Source organism: Mobula hypostoma, chromosome 15 (assembly GCF_963921235.1).
Source record: "Mobula hypostoma chromosome 15, sMobHyp1.1, whole genome shotgun sequence".
Lineage (NCBI taxonomy): Eukaryota > Metazoa > Chordata > Chondrichthyes > Myliobatiformes > Myliobatidae > Mobula > Mobula hypostoma.
Genome location: NC_086111.1, coordinates 2,285,080 through 2,303,154, shown reverse-complemented (window position 1 = coordinate 2,303,154; position 18,075 = coordinate 2,285,080). Strand labels below are relative to the sequence as shown.

Below are 18,075 nucleotides of genomic sequence, written 5' to 3'. Positions count from 1 at the left end.
AAAGCAAAGAATCAATTACCATTTATTTATATGGGAAAATTTTGTGTGCGTTCGCAGACCCAAAAATAACCTACCAAATCATGCCAAATAACACATAAACCCTAAAGTAACAGTAACATATAGTAAAAGCAGGAATGATATGATAAATACACAGCCTATATAAAGTAGAAATACTTCACCACAATCATTGCCTGAACTGTTCTCCATAGCGAAAATCTCAAGCAAGCCCCGTTGGCAAAAACACGGCGCAAGCGCTCTCCAGTAACCTTTAAGCTATGAAGCTGCCAAATCATACCAAATAACACGTAAAAATACACAGCCGATATAAAGTAGAAATAATGTATGTACAGTGTAGTATCACTTACCGGAATCGGGACAGCGCAGAGCACACTGATGATGGTGTGTTAGGCTGGGTCGTCGGAGTTTGGGTGGTGCAGTGGCCCCCACCCTCCGGGCAGCAAACCAATACCAATCCGCAAAGCATGCAGGGGTACAGCAGTAGCCGGGAGGCACACAGCACATCTTTAAGAAAAAAGCCAAAATAAACAAGCTAATTAATTACGTGCTGGGCGGCACCTAATTAATTAGCATGTTCATTTCGGCTTTTTTCTTACAGATGTGCTGAGTGCCTCCCAGCTACCGCTGCATTCTCCGCGAATCGGTATCTGTCTGCGGCCTGGGGGTTGGGGTGGTGGGACACTGGGGTGTCATCTCATCGTCGATCAGGGCAAGCAGCTCATCTTCTCCTATCTCTGCCTGCCTCGAGGTCGAGGTTCATCGTCTGCTGTGGCTGATGTGGAAGGCTTGCTTGACTGATTAGCCTCGCACATCTTTCTATCATACAGTTCTTTGTAAGCACTTAAACCATACTGCAAATATCCCCTAAACCTACGTACCCTTTCAAAATTAAAGTCGTACTTTATCATTACTCACTCGGTTTCGATTGTTATCCTTTCCTCTTCCAATTGCATCAGCTCTTCATCTATCAGTTCTTGGTCATGGGATGCCAAAACCTCTTCAACATCATCTTCGTCAACTTCCACAAGCCAAACTCACGTTGTCTGTACTTCGTTCACCACGGTCAAAACACTTAATTATGTCTAGTTTTACACTAAGTGTAACACCCTAACGAGCTCTTTTAGGCTTTTCCGATATCTTAGAACTCATCTTGCTAACGGCTGCTCACAGGCACCTATTAAAGCAATGCCGCTAGAATGCAGTTCTGAATCCGGGGGAGAGCGGCTGCTCGGGGCACGCGATGATTTTCCCCGCGCGCTGCCTTTCTTCATAACAGTGAAAACACCTTATGTTAGCGAAAACAGGGAACTAATGTAGGTCTTTCATAACAGTGAGGTTTCGTAAAGCGAACGTTGAAAAGCGGGGGACACCTGTAGTTGGATTAATCCCGTTTATTAGAGCATATATTGTACTTCAGACCAAACACTTATAGTAAAAGCTGAAGGCAAATTAAAATACATAGCCTTCATGTAGTTTAGCTCAATGTCTTAATGTTTACAATTATGATTCTTCTAGATTGGTATTCATCCTAATCTTGGACAACAGGGTCAGCAGGCTCCACCTCCATATCCAACACAAGTTGCAGCTCAACAAACAATCCAGCAGCCATCAACACCAATGTTTGTTGCTCCTCCACCAAAGACACAACGATTACTGCACTCTGAAGCTTACCTACGATATATTGAGGGGCTCCGTGCTGATTCTAACACAGTCAGCAAGTGGGACCAATCACTTTCAGGTGAGAATACTTGAAAAAAATATAGAATATTATTAATCAGTGGAATTTAACAAACAAAAACAAGTTACTTGACCTGTAGTCATAAAACTGCATTGGCCTCCTACTTTTCAGAATCAAGTTTATTTTCAGTGGCATGTGTCGTGAAATTTGTTAACTTAGCAGCAGCAGCAGTTCAATGCAATGTTTGATAATATAGAAAGAAAAATAAATTACAGTAAGTATATATGTATATTGAATAGATTTTAAAAGTGCAAAAACAGAAATAATATATACCTGTATTTTAAAAAGTGAGGTACATCGCCTTTCTGAGGCACCACTCCTTGTTGAAGATGTCTTGGGTATGATGGAGGCTAGTAACCAAGATGGAGCTGACTAATTTCACAATTTACTGTAGCTGTTAGTCCTGTGCAGTAACCCCCCACCCCCGTACCAAACAGTGATGCAGCCTGTCAGAATGCTCTGCGTGATCCATGTATGTAAGTTTTTAAGTATTTTAGTTGACAAACCAAATCTCTTCAAATTCCTGATGACATGTAGCTACTGTCTTGCCTTCTTTATAGCTGCATTGATATGTTGCGACCAGGTTAGATCCTCAGAGACCTTGACACCCAGGAACTTGAAACTGCTCACTGTCTTCACTTCTGATCCTCTATGAGGATTGGTATGTGCTCCTTCGTCTTACCTTTCCTGAAGTCCTCAATCAGCTCTTTCATCTTACTGACATTGAGTACAAGGTTGTTGCTGCAACAACACTCAACTAGCTGGTATTATCTCGCTCCTGTACGCTCTCTCATCTCTGCCTGAGATTCTGCCAAGAATAGTTGTATCATCAACAAATTTATAGATGGCATTTGAGCTATACCTAGCCACACGGTCATGGGTATAGCGAGTGTAGAACAGTGGGCTAAGCACCCACCCCTGAGGTGCACCAGTGTTGAGGAGATATTATCACCAATCCACACAGATTGTGGTCTTCCAGTTAGAAAGTCGAGGATCCAATTACAGAGGGAGCTACAGAGACCCAGGTTCTGTAACTTATTGATCAAGATTGTGGGAATGATGGTTTTATACTTTCAGGTATTACGTAATTTTTTATTTTAATTCACTCTGATTGCAGATTACTTTTTTGTTGTATGCGGAGTATAGCAAAAAAGCTGTTTTTTTACAAGTGCTTTTCCAAGATGCTTGTAAATACTTCCTTGAAGTGAAATACAACTTAGTTAAATAGATAATAAATCAGTAAATTGGCCCTTGTTCCAATTCATTAAAATTGTGTGTGTTTGGACATCAGACATGCTGTGGCATGACTGTGAGGAAATCTGCTTGGATGACAACTTAGCATTTTTTTTCCCAATTAATTATTGCCTTCAATTTGTAGAAATTCTGACTAACCTAAATATGGTTCACGGTGTTTAAGCCTATATCCATTGAGCAAAGAGAAATACCACCTCTACTACATTTTATCGATTGGATTTTTAAATTACTTACTAGTGATAGCCAGGAAATTTTAGTTTGCTGCAAGAATAGGAAATCTTATCAATTAGCTTGGAAGTACCATGCTGTGACCTCTTACTTTCAACCACACCAGCTCAAAATGGCCATAAAGATGCCAATATTTATAGCTTGACTTTTGTGTTCCATTACAGCAAGAAGGCAAGATGTCCACCTTACAAAAGAACAAGAAAGCAGATTACCTTCTCACTGGTTAAAGAGTAAAGGCGCTCACACAACCATGGTCGATGCTCTGTGGCGTCTACGTGACATCATGCTACGAGACACTCTAAATATTCGGCATGCATACAGCCTGGAATAATGTCTGAATTCATGTTACATTACCACCATTTATTACGATGCAAGAATTCTGTGGAAAGTGTGGCTGTGAAAAGTGTGTTTTAGAACCTATGGGGAAAATGTTAGTACAAATTATTTTACTGCAATTCTTGTATGGTCAAATTGTATTTGTTTTTATAAAGACTTTTTAAATAAACTGTCACTGGATATTTCAATTTACTATCGTTAGACTCTGCTGCGGTCTTATGAAAATACCCTATTATATTTTTGCACTGATTCTATCCCTTGTATAGAATTCAGTTTCATTTTTTCACTGGTACTTTGGAGGCTGAGTATGCAAGCTCAGTACATTTGTGTTGTAATAAGACTAATTTGAACACTTTTCATTAATAAAAAGAAAAGTACATCCTAATAACAGATGTTTGAGTCTGATTTCTGAATTGTGAAGTGTTGCTGTAGCAAATCATAGAAATAACGTAGCCCACCTTGTGTATGTAGGAGCTATCCAGCTTGAGTTCCACACTCTTCAGACCTTGTAGCCACATAGTGAAATGATTTATCTTCTACCACCTTAAATCTAAGTACCTTTAACCCTACATATCACTCCAGTTTTTAACCCTTGTTTAAAAAATACGTTGTATTCACATCTATCTATACTCATACTTTTACACACCTTTTGGTCTATTCAGTCTCAATTCATGGTCAGGGTTCTCAAACTGGGGTCCAGACCCCTTGCATAATGTTATTGGTCCATTGCATAAAAAAGATTGGGACCCCTGCAAAATGAAACCTGACAGACCTTCAACCTAGAGATCCTGCAATTTCCCCCTTATGAGTATCTGGATACTGGCATTGAAATTAGGAGAGGTGATCTGCATATTTGCTGATCAACAGTCTGACACAGTGACACTGGATGAATCATATCTTACAGATAAACTTCCAGACTCCTATGATAATCCTTGTGTACATGTTCTACTTATTCAATTGGCAGTACAGTTGGGAGGAAGTAGCTCTGTGTATCCTGCCAGATTGAAGGTCCTTTACGAATTTCCCATGGAAACTAAGTTTACAGACGTACCGAACTGCATTAGTATCGCACTAACACTACGTTGCCGTGTTTTAACTTGGCAATTTGAAGCTATGATTTGTCTTGTGTTTCCGGGGCTGGTTAAAAAAAAATCAACCACATTGTTATGGACCAGAAGTCACATTCGGCAAAACCAAACTCCAGTTACGCTGCTGGGTATCGGCTCGAAACGTCTACTGTACTCTTTGCCATAGATGCTGTCTGGCCTGTTCAGTTCCTCCAGTATTTTGTGTGTGTGTTGCTTGGATTTCTAGCATCTGCACATTTTCTCGTCTTTGGGATTGAAACATTGAAAATTCAGTTTTCTTAAAGTTATCAGCGAACTAATTGTGTTTTTGTGGCAAAATTATAGTTTTTAATTTCCCATCTACTGTAGTCATGTCTACAGTTGATAATCCAGGTATTAGTTTAAAACCTGACATCCCACCTCTCCGGGAAGTTCCACGAGTCTCCCGCATATTGATAGCGGCTCCCTGATGCCCGCAAATTATATACAATATCCCGGAAATTGAGTTTTTTGAGAGGGAGAGCGAGAGCGAGCATCCTGGTAGGTCTACTTAGCACGAACAGAGACCAATCAGTTTTCTCTGTGGGCGGGCTTTACAGTCGACCTCAAAAATAATGACAGCGTTGCTCGTTGCTCGCCGCATTGTTTGCAAAAGCGACTTTTCTATTGCCCATGGTGGGTTAAAATGTAAAAGACATGTTGAGGTGAGTTTAACAGGTGTCATTCGTACATTGGCATAGCTAACGTTATTTAAACTAGCTGGCTGGCTGCTAAGGAGCTACGCTATTGATGTCCTACGTGATGAGGCCAAACTGCCTGTAGACTTGCTTAAAGTTGTAATAGAATAAACATGATATAAGTACATATTTTAATGTCACATTTTCTGCATATACCCAACTTGGTTTACAGATTAGACAAAATCACTGAACAAAGTATTACATACACCCTTGGAGATCGACCGGGGTGGGGGATATGGGGTTGCGGGGGGCGGGGCTGCTACCTCCCTGAAATGAGTTTTTGCAGGGTGGGATGTCTGAGTTTACAATGAGTATCGCCGAAGGTTTCTGATTTAAGAATCCGTTTGGAAAACCTTAAAACTACCTCGGACGATACTTTTTTTTTATCTCTCAATGTTGCACCGGTATAGTCATTTTTATTTTGCACAGTATAAACTGGTTATTGATTAAATCATGCCTGTGTTTGCCCTCCTGCTGTTTCGTAAACCTAATTTTCATTATACTTTCAGCCTGTGATCAGTTTAATAGTTACGAAAGCCCCAGTCTCGCTGTGGAGGGAGGGAGAAGAATCGGCGGCGGGTGATAATCAGAGGAAACGCTGGGCTGCTTCCAGCCACCTCCTCCTCCTGCCCAGTCCAAAGGAGGCGGGTCGCCACCTGGGGCAAAACAGCGGTCCTTTCCTGCTGCCGTGGACTGGTGAAAGGTCAGCCTTGCTGAGGGCAAGTGGCTGGGACGGAACCGGTGACTCTCCCTTAAAGCTGCGGCTCCTGTTCCCCCGCCCGTTCTGCTGCTCTGCTCTGAGGGGCCTGGTCAAGGCAGAGCAAAGCGAACCAGCACCCGTCCCCGGAGCCGCCACCGCAGCGCCTAGGCCCAGGCCGGCACCCATCCCCGGATCCCGGCACACGGAACCCGGAGCCGCCACCGCAGCGCCCAGGCCCAGGCCGGCACCCATCCCCGGATCCCGGCACACGGAACCCGGAGCCGCCACCGCAGCGCCCAGGCCCAGACCCGGCCGCAGCCGCTCCCCCAGCCATGCCACGGAGCTCCCGGCTGCAGTGGTGGTTCAGTTTGGTTCCCGGGAAGAAGATTTTCGGGACCTATCGCTTCCTGCCGTGTTTCTTTGTACTGGGCGGTGTGCTGGAGTGGATAATGATAAACGTGCGCATCGGCCACGAAACATTTTGTAAGTATGATCGAGTAATCTGTGCGGCTGTACTCGCAAAGTCCGAACACCCTGAGTGGCGAAAATACTTTTTTCAGTCGAGTCCAGGTGCCGAGAGCCGCAATTTCCGCTTCCCGGGGGGAAAACACTGGCTCACCGGCCCTTTGGCCGTGTGTCTGTCTGTTTATCACGCAAACCGCCCAGTCCTGTGCGGTACTGAACGCTGAAGGAGGCCTCTAAATAGTCATTCAACACCGAAACGGGCCCTGCTGTCCACAGTCCCCATCTAGTCCTATTTTATCTTTGGTGCATATCCTGCTAAACCTTTTCCATCCGTGTCTTTGCTCAAGTACCTTTTAAATGTTCTTAATGTACATGCCTCACTCACTTCCTCTGTCACTCCTTCCGTACACTGACAACTCTGGGTGTAAAGGCTGCCCTTCGGTTTCCTATTAAATTTCTCCCTTCTCACTATCCTGAATTCCCCAACCCCGGGGAAGAAGATTGTGCTTTCACCCTAGCCACGTCCCCCATGATTTTATACAATTCTGTAAGATCTAATTCTACGCTGCATCTGCAGAAAGTGCGTTCAGTGACATGCCTTTGACAACTTTTCCCTCGAAAGGAACTGGTGGGGGAAGGTGCTGCTCATGCTCCGACGTCCTCACAACTGTTCAGGTTGAGAGCATTAACTTCCTAGGATTGAACTTCACCAAAGGGTCCAACCATGTAGAATTCACAGCCAAGGAAGCTCATCAGCGCCAGTACTTCCCCAGGAGGCTAAAGAAATTTGGCATGCCCCATTTGATTCTTAACAATTTTTATCGATACACCATAGAAAGCACCCTTCCATGTTGCATCATAGCTTCATACAGAAATTGCTCTGCCTGTGACCGCAAGAAACTGCAGTGAGTTGTGCACACAGCTCGGCGCATCACTGAAGAGGCGGAGGAAGGGGCAGTTGGCTCGCAAATAGAGAAAGCTCGTAGGCAGTGTGAGAGGGAGGATAGGCAGGTGATCGAGATGGGACGCGCTCAGCCCGATGGTTTGAGGTGTGTCTATTTTAATGCAAGGAGCATCATGAACAAAGCACATGAGCTTAGAGCATGGATCTGTACTTGGAGATACAATGTTCTCACCATTACAGATACTTATTTGGCTTCCTTGCAGGAATGGTTACTTTGAGTGCCAGGCTGTTGATGTTTCAGAAAGGACAGGGAGGGAGGCAAAGGAGGTGGGGACGTGACACTGTTGATCAGAGATAGTGTCACGGCTGCAGAAAAGGAGGGATTGTCTACTGAGTCTCTGTGGGTGGAAGTTAGGAACAGGAAAGGATCAATAACCCTACTGGGTGTTTTTATGGATCTCCCAATAGTAACAAAGACATTGAGGAACAAAAAGGGAGATGGATTCTGGAAAGGCTTAATAATAACAGGGGCGCCATGGGAGATTTTAATTTCCCGAATATCGATTGGCATCTCCCTAGAGCAAGGGGTTTAGATGGTGTGGAGTTTGTTAGGTGTATTCAGGAAGGTTTCCTGACACAATATGTAGATAAGCCTACAAGAGGAGAGGCTTACTTGATCTGGTGTTGGGAAATGAACCTATCAGGCAGGGACTTGGAAGTGTAAATTGGGAACAGATGTTCTCAGGGAAATGTACGGAAGAAATGTGCAAATGTTCAGGGGATATTTGTGTGGCATTCTGCATAGTTATGTTCCAATGAGACAGGGAAAGGATGATAGGGTACAGGAACCGTGGTGTGCAAAGGCTGTTGAAAATCCAGTCAAGAAAAAACAAAAAGCTTACGAAAGGTTCAAAAAACTAGGTAATGATAGAGATCTAGGAGATTATAAGGCTAGCAGGAAGGAGTTTAAGAATGAAATTAGGAGAGCCAAAAGGGGCCATAAAAAGGCCTCGGTGAGCAGGATTAAGGAAAACCTTAAGGCATTCTACAAGCACATGAAGAGCAAGAGGATGAGACATGAGAGAATAGGACCAATCAAGTGTGACAGTGGAAAAGTGTGTATGAAACCAGATGAGATGGCGGAGGTATTTAATGAATACTTTGCTTCAGTATTCACTATGGAAAAGGACCTTGGCGATTGTAGGGATGACTTACAACGGACTGAAAAGCTTGAGCAGGTAGATATCAAGGAAGAGGATATGTTGGAGCTTTTGGAAAGCGTCAAGTTGGATAAGTCACTGGGACCAGACGAGATGTACCCCAGGCTCTTGTGGGTGGCAAGGGAGGAGATTGTTGAGCCTCTGGTGATGATCTTTGCATCATCAATGGGGACGGGAGAGGTTCCAGAGGATTGGAGGGTTGCGGATGTTGTTCCATTATTCAAGAAAGAGAGTAGGGATAGCCCAGGAAATTATAGACCAGTGAGTCTTGCTTCAGTGGTTGGGAAGTTATAGTCATACTTTATTGATCCCAAGGGGAAATTGGTTTTCGTTACAGTTGCACCATAAATAATAAATAGTAATAGAACCATAAATAGTTAGATAGTAATATGTAAATTATGCCAGTAAATTATGAAATAAGTCCAGGACCAGCCTATCGGCACAGGATGTCTGACCCTCCAAGGGAGGAGTTGTAAAGTTTGATGGCCACAGTCAGGAATGACTTCCTATGATGCTCTGTGTTGCATCTCAGTGGAATGAGTCTCTGGCTGAATGTACTCCTGTGCCCACCCAGTACATTATTTAGTGGATGGGAGACATTGACCAAGATGGCTTGCAACTTGGACAGCATCCTCTTTTCAGACACCACCGTGAGAGAGTCCAGTTCCATCCCCACAACATCACTGGCCTTATGAATAAGTTTGTTGATTCTGTTGATGTCTGCTACCCTCAGCCTGCTGCCCCAGCACACAACAGCAAACATGATCGCACTGGCCACCACAGACTCGTAGAACATCCTCAGCATCGTCCGGCAGATGTTAAAGGACCTCAGTCTCCTCAGGAAATAGAGACAGCTCTGACCCTTCTTGTAGACAGCCTCAGTGTTCTTTGACCAGTCCAGTTTATTGTCAATACATATCCCCAGGTGTTTGTAATCCTCCACAATGTCCACACTGACCCCTTACGAGCCTGATTGAATTTTTTTGGGTAAACACGTTGATGAAGGTAGAGCAGTAGATGTAGTGTATATGGATTTCAGCAAGACATTTGTTAAGGTACCCCATGCAAGCCTTATTGAGAAAATTTTTATAAATGACCTGGATGAGGAAATGGAGAGATGGGTTAGTAAGTTTGCTGATGACACAAAGGTTGGGGGTGTTGTGGATAGTGTGAGGGTTGTCAAAGGTTACAGTGGGATATTGATGGGATGCAAAATTGGACTGAGAAGTGGCAGATGGAGTTCAACCCAGATAAGTGTGAGGTGGTTCATTTTAGTAGGTCAAATATGATGGCAGAACATAGTATTAATAATAAGGCTCTTGGCAGTGTGGAGGATCAGAGGGATCTTGGGGTCTGAGTCCATAGGACACTCAAAGCTGCTGCACAGGTTGACTCTGTGGTTAAGAAGGCATACGGTGCATTGGCCTTCATCAATTGTGGGATTGAGTTTAAGAGCCAAGAGGTAATGTTATAGCTTTATTGGACCCTGGTCAGACCCCACTTGGAGTACTGTGTTCATTTCTGGTCAGCTCACTACAGGAAGGATGTGGAAAGGGCACAGAGAAGATTTACAAGGATGTTGCCTGGACTGGGGAGCATGCCCTATAAAAATAGATTGTGTGAACTTGGCCTTTTCTCCTTGGAGCGACAGAGGATGAGAGGTGACCTGATAGAGGTTTATGAGATGATGAGAGACATTGATCGTGTGGATAGTCAGAGGCTTTTTCCCAGGGCTGAAATGGCTCACACGAGAGGGCACAGTTTTAAGGTGCTTGGAAGTAGGTACAGAGATGTCAGGGGCAAGTTTTTTTACACCGATGGTAGTGAGGTTGGAATCAATTGTTCGGGATGAGATTACGGGGTACCTGGAGACACATGACAAGATAGACCAAAGCCAGCATGGTTTCCTGAAAGGAAAATCCTGCCTGCCTAAACTACTGCCATTTTTTTGAGGAAATTACAAGCAGGGTAGACAAAGGAGATGCAGTGGATGTGGTGTACTTGGATTTTCAGAAGGCCTTTGACAAGGTGCCACACATGAGGCTGCTTAGCAAGATATGAGCCCATGGAATTACAGGGGAAGTTACTAGCATGGGTGGAGCATTGGCTGATCGGCAGAAAACAGAGAGTGGGAATAAAGGGATCCTATTCTGGCTGGCTGAATTGGACTTCCACAGGGGTCGGTGTTGGGACCGCTGCTTTTTACAATGTATGTCAATGATTTGGACTATGAAATTAATGGATTTGTGGCTAAATTTACCAATGATACAAAGATAGGTGGAGGAGTGAGTAGTGTTAAGGAAACAGAGAGCCTGCGGAGAGACTTGCATAGTTTAGGGGAATGGGCAAAGAAGTGGCAAATGAAATAGAATATTGGAAAGTGTATGGTCATGCACTTTGGTGGAAGAAATAAACGGGCAGACGATTATTTAGATGGGGAGAGAATTCAAAATGCAGAGTTGCAAAGGGACTTGGGAGTCCTAAAGGTTAACCTCCAGGTTGAGTCGGTGGTGAAGAAGGCGAATGCAATGTTGGCATTCATTTCTAGAGGTATAGAATATAAGAGCAGGGATGTGATGTTGAGGTTCTATAAGGCACTCGTGAGACCACACGAAGTATTGTGTGCAGTTTTGGGCTCCTTATTTTAGAAAGGATATACTGACATTGGAGAGGTTTCAGAGAAGATTCACAAGAATGATTCTAGGAAAGAAAGGGTTACCATATGAGGAACGTTTGGCAGCTCTTAGGCTGTATTCCCTGGAGTTCAGTAGAATGACGGGGGATCTCATTGAAACATTCCGAAATGTTAAAAGGCCTGAACAGATTAGATATGACAGTTATTTCCCATGGTGGGGAATTCTAGGACAAGAGGGTACGACTTCAGGATTGAAGGACGTCCATTTATAACAGAGATGCGGAGAAATTACTTTAGTCAGAGGGTGGTAAATCTGTGGAATTTGTTGCCACGAGCAGCTGTGGAGGCCAAGTCATTGGGTGCATTTAAGACAGAGATAGATAGGTTCTTGATTAGCCAGGGCATCAAAGGGTATGGGGAGAAGGCAGGGGAGTGGGGATGACTGGAAGAATTGGATCAGCCCATGATTGAATGGCGGAGCTGACTCAATGGGCCGAATGGCCTGCTTCTGCTCCTATATCTTATGATCTTATTCAGTCTGCAAGGTGACTAAGCTTCATTTTAATTCTCCTTCACGTCCCCTCTTCAACATCTCCATCATGGACCTCCTGCTCCGTTCCAGAAACCCCAAAATAAGCTTAAGCAACTACACTTCATCTTCCATCTGGGCACTTTAAATCAGTTGGAACTCCGTATTGAATTCAGCAATTTGAGATATCTAGCCTTTTTAGTTTCTGCAGAAATGGCAAGTTCTAATACAGGCTTAATAATTTTTTTTTAATTTAAAGACCCAACGAGCCCACTCCGCCCAATTACACCCAAGTGGCCAACTAACCTACTAATCCGTATGTCTTAGGAATGTGAGAGGAAACTGTAGCGCCCAGAGGGAACTTACATAATCATGGGGAGAACATACAAACTCTTTATGGGGGGGGGCGGGAGAATTGAACCCACGTCACTGCTGCTGTAAACCCAGGTCTAACCGCTGTGCTAACAGGCTGCCAATGATCTGATGATGAAAGTTAGTTGGTCTGAAATTTTAACCCTGCTTCTCTCTCCCCACATGCTGCCTGGTTTGCTCAATATTTATAGCCTTTTATCTTATTTAATATTTGTACCTTCTGCTACTACATGCAAGTCCACAATCCCTTATCCGAAATTCTGAAATCCAAAAAGCTCTGAAAACCGAAGTTTTTTTCGCCAACAGCTGACGTCACTCAGATGTGACGTGGCAGCACTAGCAGAGGCCGCCAGACGTCAGTTGTGGCTCAGCGTTCGTACTGGTTACACTTGCATTTGCTGTTCACTGATATTTTGTGTTCATGGTTGACTTTGTGTTTAATTTCACTGTGAAAATGTCAAAAAAAGCTGCAGATACCCCTGTGGGTAACAATGAGAAAAAGAGAAGGAAGCATCTATCATTATCAATAAACGCAGAAGGTGGAGTTATTGCAGAAGCTTGATCGTGGTGTGTCTGTACGGCGTCTTACTGAAGAATATGGTGTCGGACTATTATATTATTCCCTAAACAATATAGTATACCTATTTACATTGTATTAGGTATTATAAGTAATCTAGAGATGATTTAAGGTATATGGGAGGATGTGCGTAGGTCCGGAGCTCCACTGGGTCCTAAAGTCCACCCGCACTGAGACAAGTTAAATAAGGGACTTAAGCATATGTGTTTTTTGGTATCTGCAGGGGGTCCTGGAACCAATAAGGAGGGATTCTGAAATCCAAAAAATTCTGAATTCCGGATAAGGGATTGTGGACCTGTACTACTCATTTGGGACTTCTCAGTCCTTGCATTTCATAACCCAAAACAATGTATTCCATTTTTATCTTCAGGTAGTGGAAGTAACTCATTGTGGTATCCGGGTTTGGTCACATGATAAGAAAAAGATTGGAAGTCTGATTTTTACAAAAAATAGATTTAGCCAGTACTGTGCATTTAAAAACTCTTAAGTTTACTTTTTTCTTTGAACTCATAATTTTTATTGTCTTTCTAGATGATGTGTACCGAAGAAAACGTTCTGAGCGGCAGTACCAACAGAAATTAGAAGCACTGTCCACAAATGAAAATCACTTGGCATCAAAATAAGACACTTTACTTAACTGGCAAATCTGCATTATGAATAGATTAAGTTATTTCCTCTTTAAAATTGTTATATTTCCTGAGACGTGTATTTTATTGCATTTAAAATACAATGTGTGCCTCATTTCATGAAGTTACTTGTTTTGTTTCTATTTCTATCCACTTGGTTTGTATTGCACCTTGTATCATAGGATATTTAAAAACCCACTCATTTAATTGCTTGAAGAACTGTTACTCTTGACATAGAATTAAGTACATAGCGGTAAAGATGAATGTTGGAGAAGTTATGTCAGAAGCACTTTGGCTCATCAAATTATTTAACAAACACTTTTTGTTCCACCAGAAGAGGGAGTAATATTTTTGCTAACAGCTCTCTGCACTGAAGTGGAGCTTGGAAAGAGTTAACAATCTAACAAAGAGGAATGCCACTAACTGAGCCACGCTGTGCTATATTAGGGGACCTGACAAATAAAGAAACACAGTATAGGGTAAATGATTGGAATGTTAAGCCGTAAGACATAAGAACAGAATCAGGGCATTAAACCCATCGTCTGTTCTGGCATTTGATCATGGCTGATTTATGTTTCTTTTCAACCCCCTCTTCTGCCTTTACTAATCAAGAACCTATCAATTTCCACTTTAAATATACCCAGTGACTTGGCCTTCTCAGCCGTCTATAGCAACGAATTCCATAGGTTCGCCATCCTCTGGCTAAAGAAATTCCTCCTTATCTCCTTATTTCTGAGACTGTGCCCTCTGGTCCCAGACTCTTCCACTATTGGAAACACCCTTTTCACTGTTGAAATCTTTGTCATGATATATTGAAGTAGGGACTTGAGAAGAGAACAGAGCTCTAAAGGGATAGGACAGAAAATATAATAAGTATGGTGAAAACGTGTGTGGAATTTAAATGGTGGATATGCTTGTTATAGTGTGATATGCTTCTAAAATTTCTTTGCTGTGCCTGAATTACTGGTAAAACCATTCAGTGATTCCCTACAGGAAGATAAGAGGAGTTTTTTACTAGCGCAGGAGACAATCTTTATACCTTGCATCAAATATCCAGTTAGTTCGAAGCCGCTGTGCAGCATGAGTTTCATCGGGTGTGTGCATTTAATTTGTATCACATTATTGGTTTATGGCACTGACATTTTATTTGCTGAAACATTACACTGACTTAGGCTTTGTTATGAATTTAATATTCTATTATCTCAAGGATGAAAGCCAGTGGCAGATGAATTGCTGACAGTCACAACATTGAAAGGATGACAAGGGAAAATAAGGAAATAAAATATTTTCACACGAGTTACATCTGCTTGAGACAAGATATCTCGAAACATTGAGAATAACAAATTTAGGATTGCCTAGCTGCAGACCCTTGAATGTATGTTTTATCTTTCCTGTTTCACGGTATAATGCTGCAGTTTTAAAAGGCTGCATCAAGGTAGAATTTCCCTCTTCAATTAACAGTCATGAATTCCCAACTTTAGATCTTATGCTAATTCAGGAATGTTTTCATCAGGCAACATTTAGATGTTTTGAATTTCTTCACGAATAATCAGTTGAAACCAATTCAGAATTAATGAACAATACTATATGTAGAAGTAAAAACTAAGTATAGATTCAAGAATAATATTTCTGTTGGTCAGGGAATAAAGGAATAGTTTGTTCTACAAAACTGGACCATAGTACTACGTGCCTTGTGATGTTTTATCCTGCAGTTCAGGTAGAGATAGCCGTATTATTGATTATACTTAATGGACGCAGAGTCTGATTCCACCCGTGGGTTGATGGATACAGGCTACAACATGCTGTTGTATTGTGGTATGTAAGACAGGTTTTTCACTATACATCGGTACACGTGACAATAATAAAACAATTCACGGAGGAATTTGGGTGCCTTCCGAAGTGAGCATGCACCCAGTAAAAGGGGAGAGAAGTGAATCACTGGAAATGCAGCAAAATAGTCATCAGGTCAGGCCATCTGCAGTATTTAGTTCCGGGTTAATGATCTTTCACCACAACTGGGAAACGTTAGAGATTAAAGGAAGTTTGTAGATGTAAAGAAGGAGGGGCAGAGAGCAAAAGGGGAGATCTAGGCTGCAGGGGAGATTGAATGACAAAAGTGGTGGTGATGTGGATTTAAAGGGGACGATTAAAGATTGTGAATAAAGGTCTGGGCTGGGGGATTGTAAGTAATGCAAGAGATATATGAAATTTGAAATTACCAGAAAAATGAAAACCCTAAAGCTGAAAATATGACAAACAAGGCTAGAATTTCCAGGAATTAAGTTGTTGAATTCATTATTTAGTAAGGAAGGCAGAGGGCAGGCAACTGGAAACTCAGGTCACACTTGCAGACTGAACAGAGGTGTACTAAAAACAGTTCCAATCTGTGTTAGATTTCTTCCACATAAGGGAGACCACATCATGAGCATCAGATGCAGTGCACTCTTTTGAAGAACTATCAGAAATGTTTTTTTTTACTTGGAAAATAATGTTTGAGGCCCTGAATAGTAGAGAGGGAGAGGATAAAATGGTAGACGTTACATCCTCCAGAGATGGACAGGAGGGGCAGGTAAGGTGGGGGAGGAGCTTGTGTGATAATGATGAAGGTACAAAGAGGTCCTGGAAGGATTGGGCTCCTCAGAATGCTGAAAGGGAAAGAGAGATGTGTCTGATGTGGGGCCATGTTGGAGGTGTCAAAAATCGCACTGATCAATCCGTTGAATTTGGAGGCTGCAGGAGACAGGGGCAGGTATATTTGTGTTCTGGGTATGCAAGAAGTGCTGAAGGAAATAAGATTAAGGATCTTGACAGCCACCGTGAATTGCTGTGGGAAAAGGCTTATTGGAAGCAGTGGAAAGTGGTGTAGTCAGAACAATGCTAATGGGACTAGAGAAAGTGGAAAAATGGAATGAATCCTTACAAGGAGGAAGATGGGAGTCTGAGAGCTTGTAGTGAATACTTAACAGAGAAAATGCTATGAAGATGATTCCTCTTGTAGAAACATCCAGGACTAAGACTTATGGTTTCAGAATAAGGATCTCCCATATTAGATGAGGATGAGGTAAAAGTTCTTCTCCTGGAGGATAATGAATCTTTGCAATTCTCTTCCTCGGAGAGGGGTAGAAAATGTGTGATTCACCATATTCAAATCTGAGATGGAGCCTGGAATATTAGGGAATCAAGGGTTAAGGAGAACAAACAAGAAAATGGAGATGAAGTCTTGATTTCATTGTTTGGAGGAGAGGGCCTGAGGGACTATTCAGCCAATTTCAGAAGATAAAAAAGCTCTCACGGGAATAGCCAAGATTTAGCCTCTTCAGTCTGCTGCACCATTTAACAAGCTTTTGGCTGATCTGATTTTCTTGTTCATCAACATTCTCGACCCAAAATGTTGACTATTTATTCATTTCCATAGACGCTGCTTGTCCTGCCGACTTTCTCCAGAACTTTGTGTGTTTTGGTCTGGGTATCTATCATCTGCAGAATCTCTTGTGATTATCAAATGTGATATTAAAAAAGCAAGAATGTACTCCTGAGGTTTTCTAAGGCATTGGTCTGGCTGTATTTGGAATATTGAGAGTAATTTTGGGCTGCATATCTAAGGGAAAATGTGCTGATGTTGGAGGAGTCCAGGAGAGATTCACAAGCATGATCCTTGGATTGTAAGCTTAACATATGAGAAGTGTTTAATGGCTCTAGGCTTGTAGTCAGTGGAGCTGAGAAGGATGCTAGGGTATCTCACTGAAACTTACCGAATACTAAAAGGCCTGGACAGAGTGGATCTTTCCATTTGTAAGGCTGTCTAGATCCAAAGGGACAACATCAGAATAAAGGGATGAATTTAGAAGAGAGAATGTCTTTGATGGGTGGGGTCTTCGATTATATTGGTTGCTATAGGTGTAGAGAAACTCCAAGGGAAAGCGAGGCAATAAGTGTATTAAGTTGCAATGAGGGGAGGAGTGGAGAAAACAGAGTAGGATGTCTATCAAAATAGTCAAGTTAACTACAAGACATTTGGAGATAGATAAGAAAAAAATACATTGAAATAGACAGATGTAGATATATATCTGAAGAAAAGAAAGGGGAGCTCAACTGTGATTGTTCAATTCAATATTTAGTCCTGGGACTTGTATGCAGCCTGAAGGGGGATGAGCTGAAATCAGGTGTCATTTGAGTGTTGTAGTAGACTGAAAACTGAGAGGTCAGAGTAGGAATGATGTCAAGGGTTAAACTGACAGACAACCAGAAGCTAAGGATTGTCCTCGTGGATTGAATGGAAGTGTTCCGCAAAGCAGTCACACGTTTGGGGTTTGGTTTCTCCAATGTAGAGCACACTGTGAACACTGAATGCAGTACTCTGATTTGAAAGGAGTTCAAATGAATTGTAGCTTTACTTGGCTTGTCCACATGGAGCTCTGGGAAGGGAAAAAGGAAAAGGTAAAAACTGATAGATGCTGCATATTCTCTCCATGACTGTGTGTGTTTCCTCCGGGTGTTCCAATTTCCTCCCACATTCCAAAGATTTACAGGTTAGTAGGTTATTGGTCACGTGTGTAACTGGGTGACATAGGCTTGTTGAGCTGGAGGGCCTGCTATACCTCCAAATAAACGCTCTGAAAAGCCAGGTGGTTAAGGAAGATAGAAGAGCAAACCAGGGAGTTATAAAAGG

At 42.5% G+C, this 18,075-nt stretch overlaps 2 protein-coding genes across 9 annotated transcripts in view; both read left to right on the top strand.

Annotated features, from left to right (window-relative positions):
* pbrm1 (polybromo 1) overlaps nucleotides 1-3,953 on the top strand; it is a 93,054-nt gene extending 89,101 nt beyond the window's left edge. For all 8 annotated transcript variants that reach the window (XM_063067601.1, XM_063067598.1, XM_063067602.1 and 5 more), the window contains 2 exons: nucleotides 1,534-1,756; nucleotides 3,403-3,953. In XM_063067601.1, the coding sequence (XP_062923671.1) occupies nucleotides 1,534-1,756; nucleotides 3,403-3,569 (390 nt within the window). In that variant the 3' untranslated portion in view covers nucleotides 3,570-3,953. The remainder of the gene's footprint in view (nucleotides 1-1,533; nucleotides 1,757-3,402) is intronic.
* A 1,276-nt stretch (nucleotides 3,954-5,229) lies between these two features.
* LOC134357037 (ubiquinol-cytochrome c reductase complex assembly factor 5) lies at nucleotides 5,230-15,085 on the top strand. The gene is made up of 3 exons (XM_063068345.1): nucleotides 5,230-5,345; nucleotides 5,888-6,561; nucleotides 13,312-15,085. The coding sequence occupies exons 2-3, from the start codon at nucleotides 6,411-6,413 to the stop codon at nucleotides 13,401-13,403; spliced, it is 243 nt and encodes an 80-aa protein (XP_062924415.1). The 5' UTR covers nucleotides 5,230-5,345; nucleotides 5,888-6,410; the 3' UTR covers nucleotides 13,404-15,085.
* Nucleotides 15,086-18,075: the final 2,990 nt, after the last annotated feature.

Coding starts and splice junctions, on each gene's coding strand:
- LOC134357037 (XM_063068345.1), top strand. CDS start 6,411: ATGCCACGGAGCTCCCGGCTGCAGTGGTGGTTCAGTTTGGTTCCCGGG. Junction 6,562..13,311: donor CATCGGCCACGAAACATTTT/GTAAGTATGATC, acceptor TTGTCTTTCTAG/ATGATGTGTACCGAAGAAAA.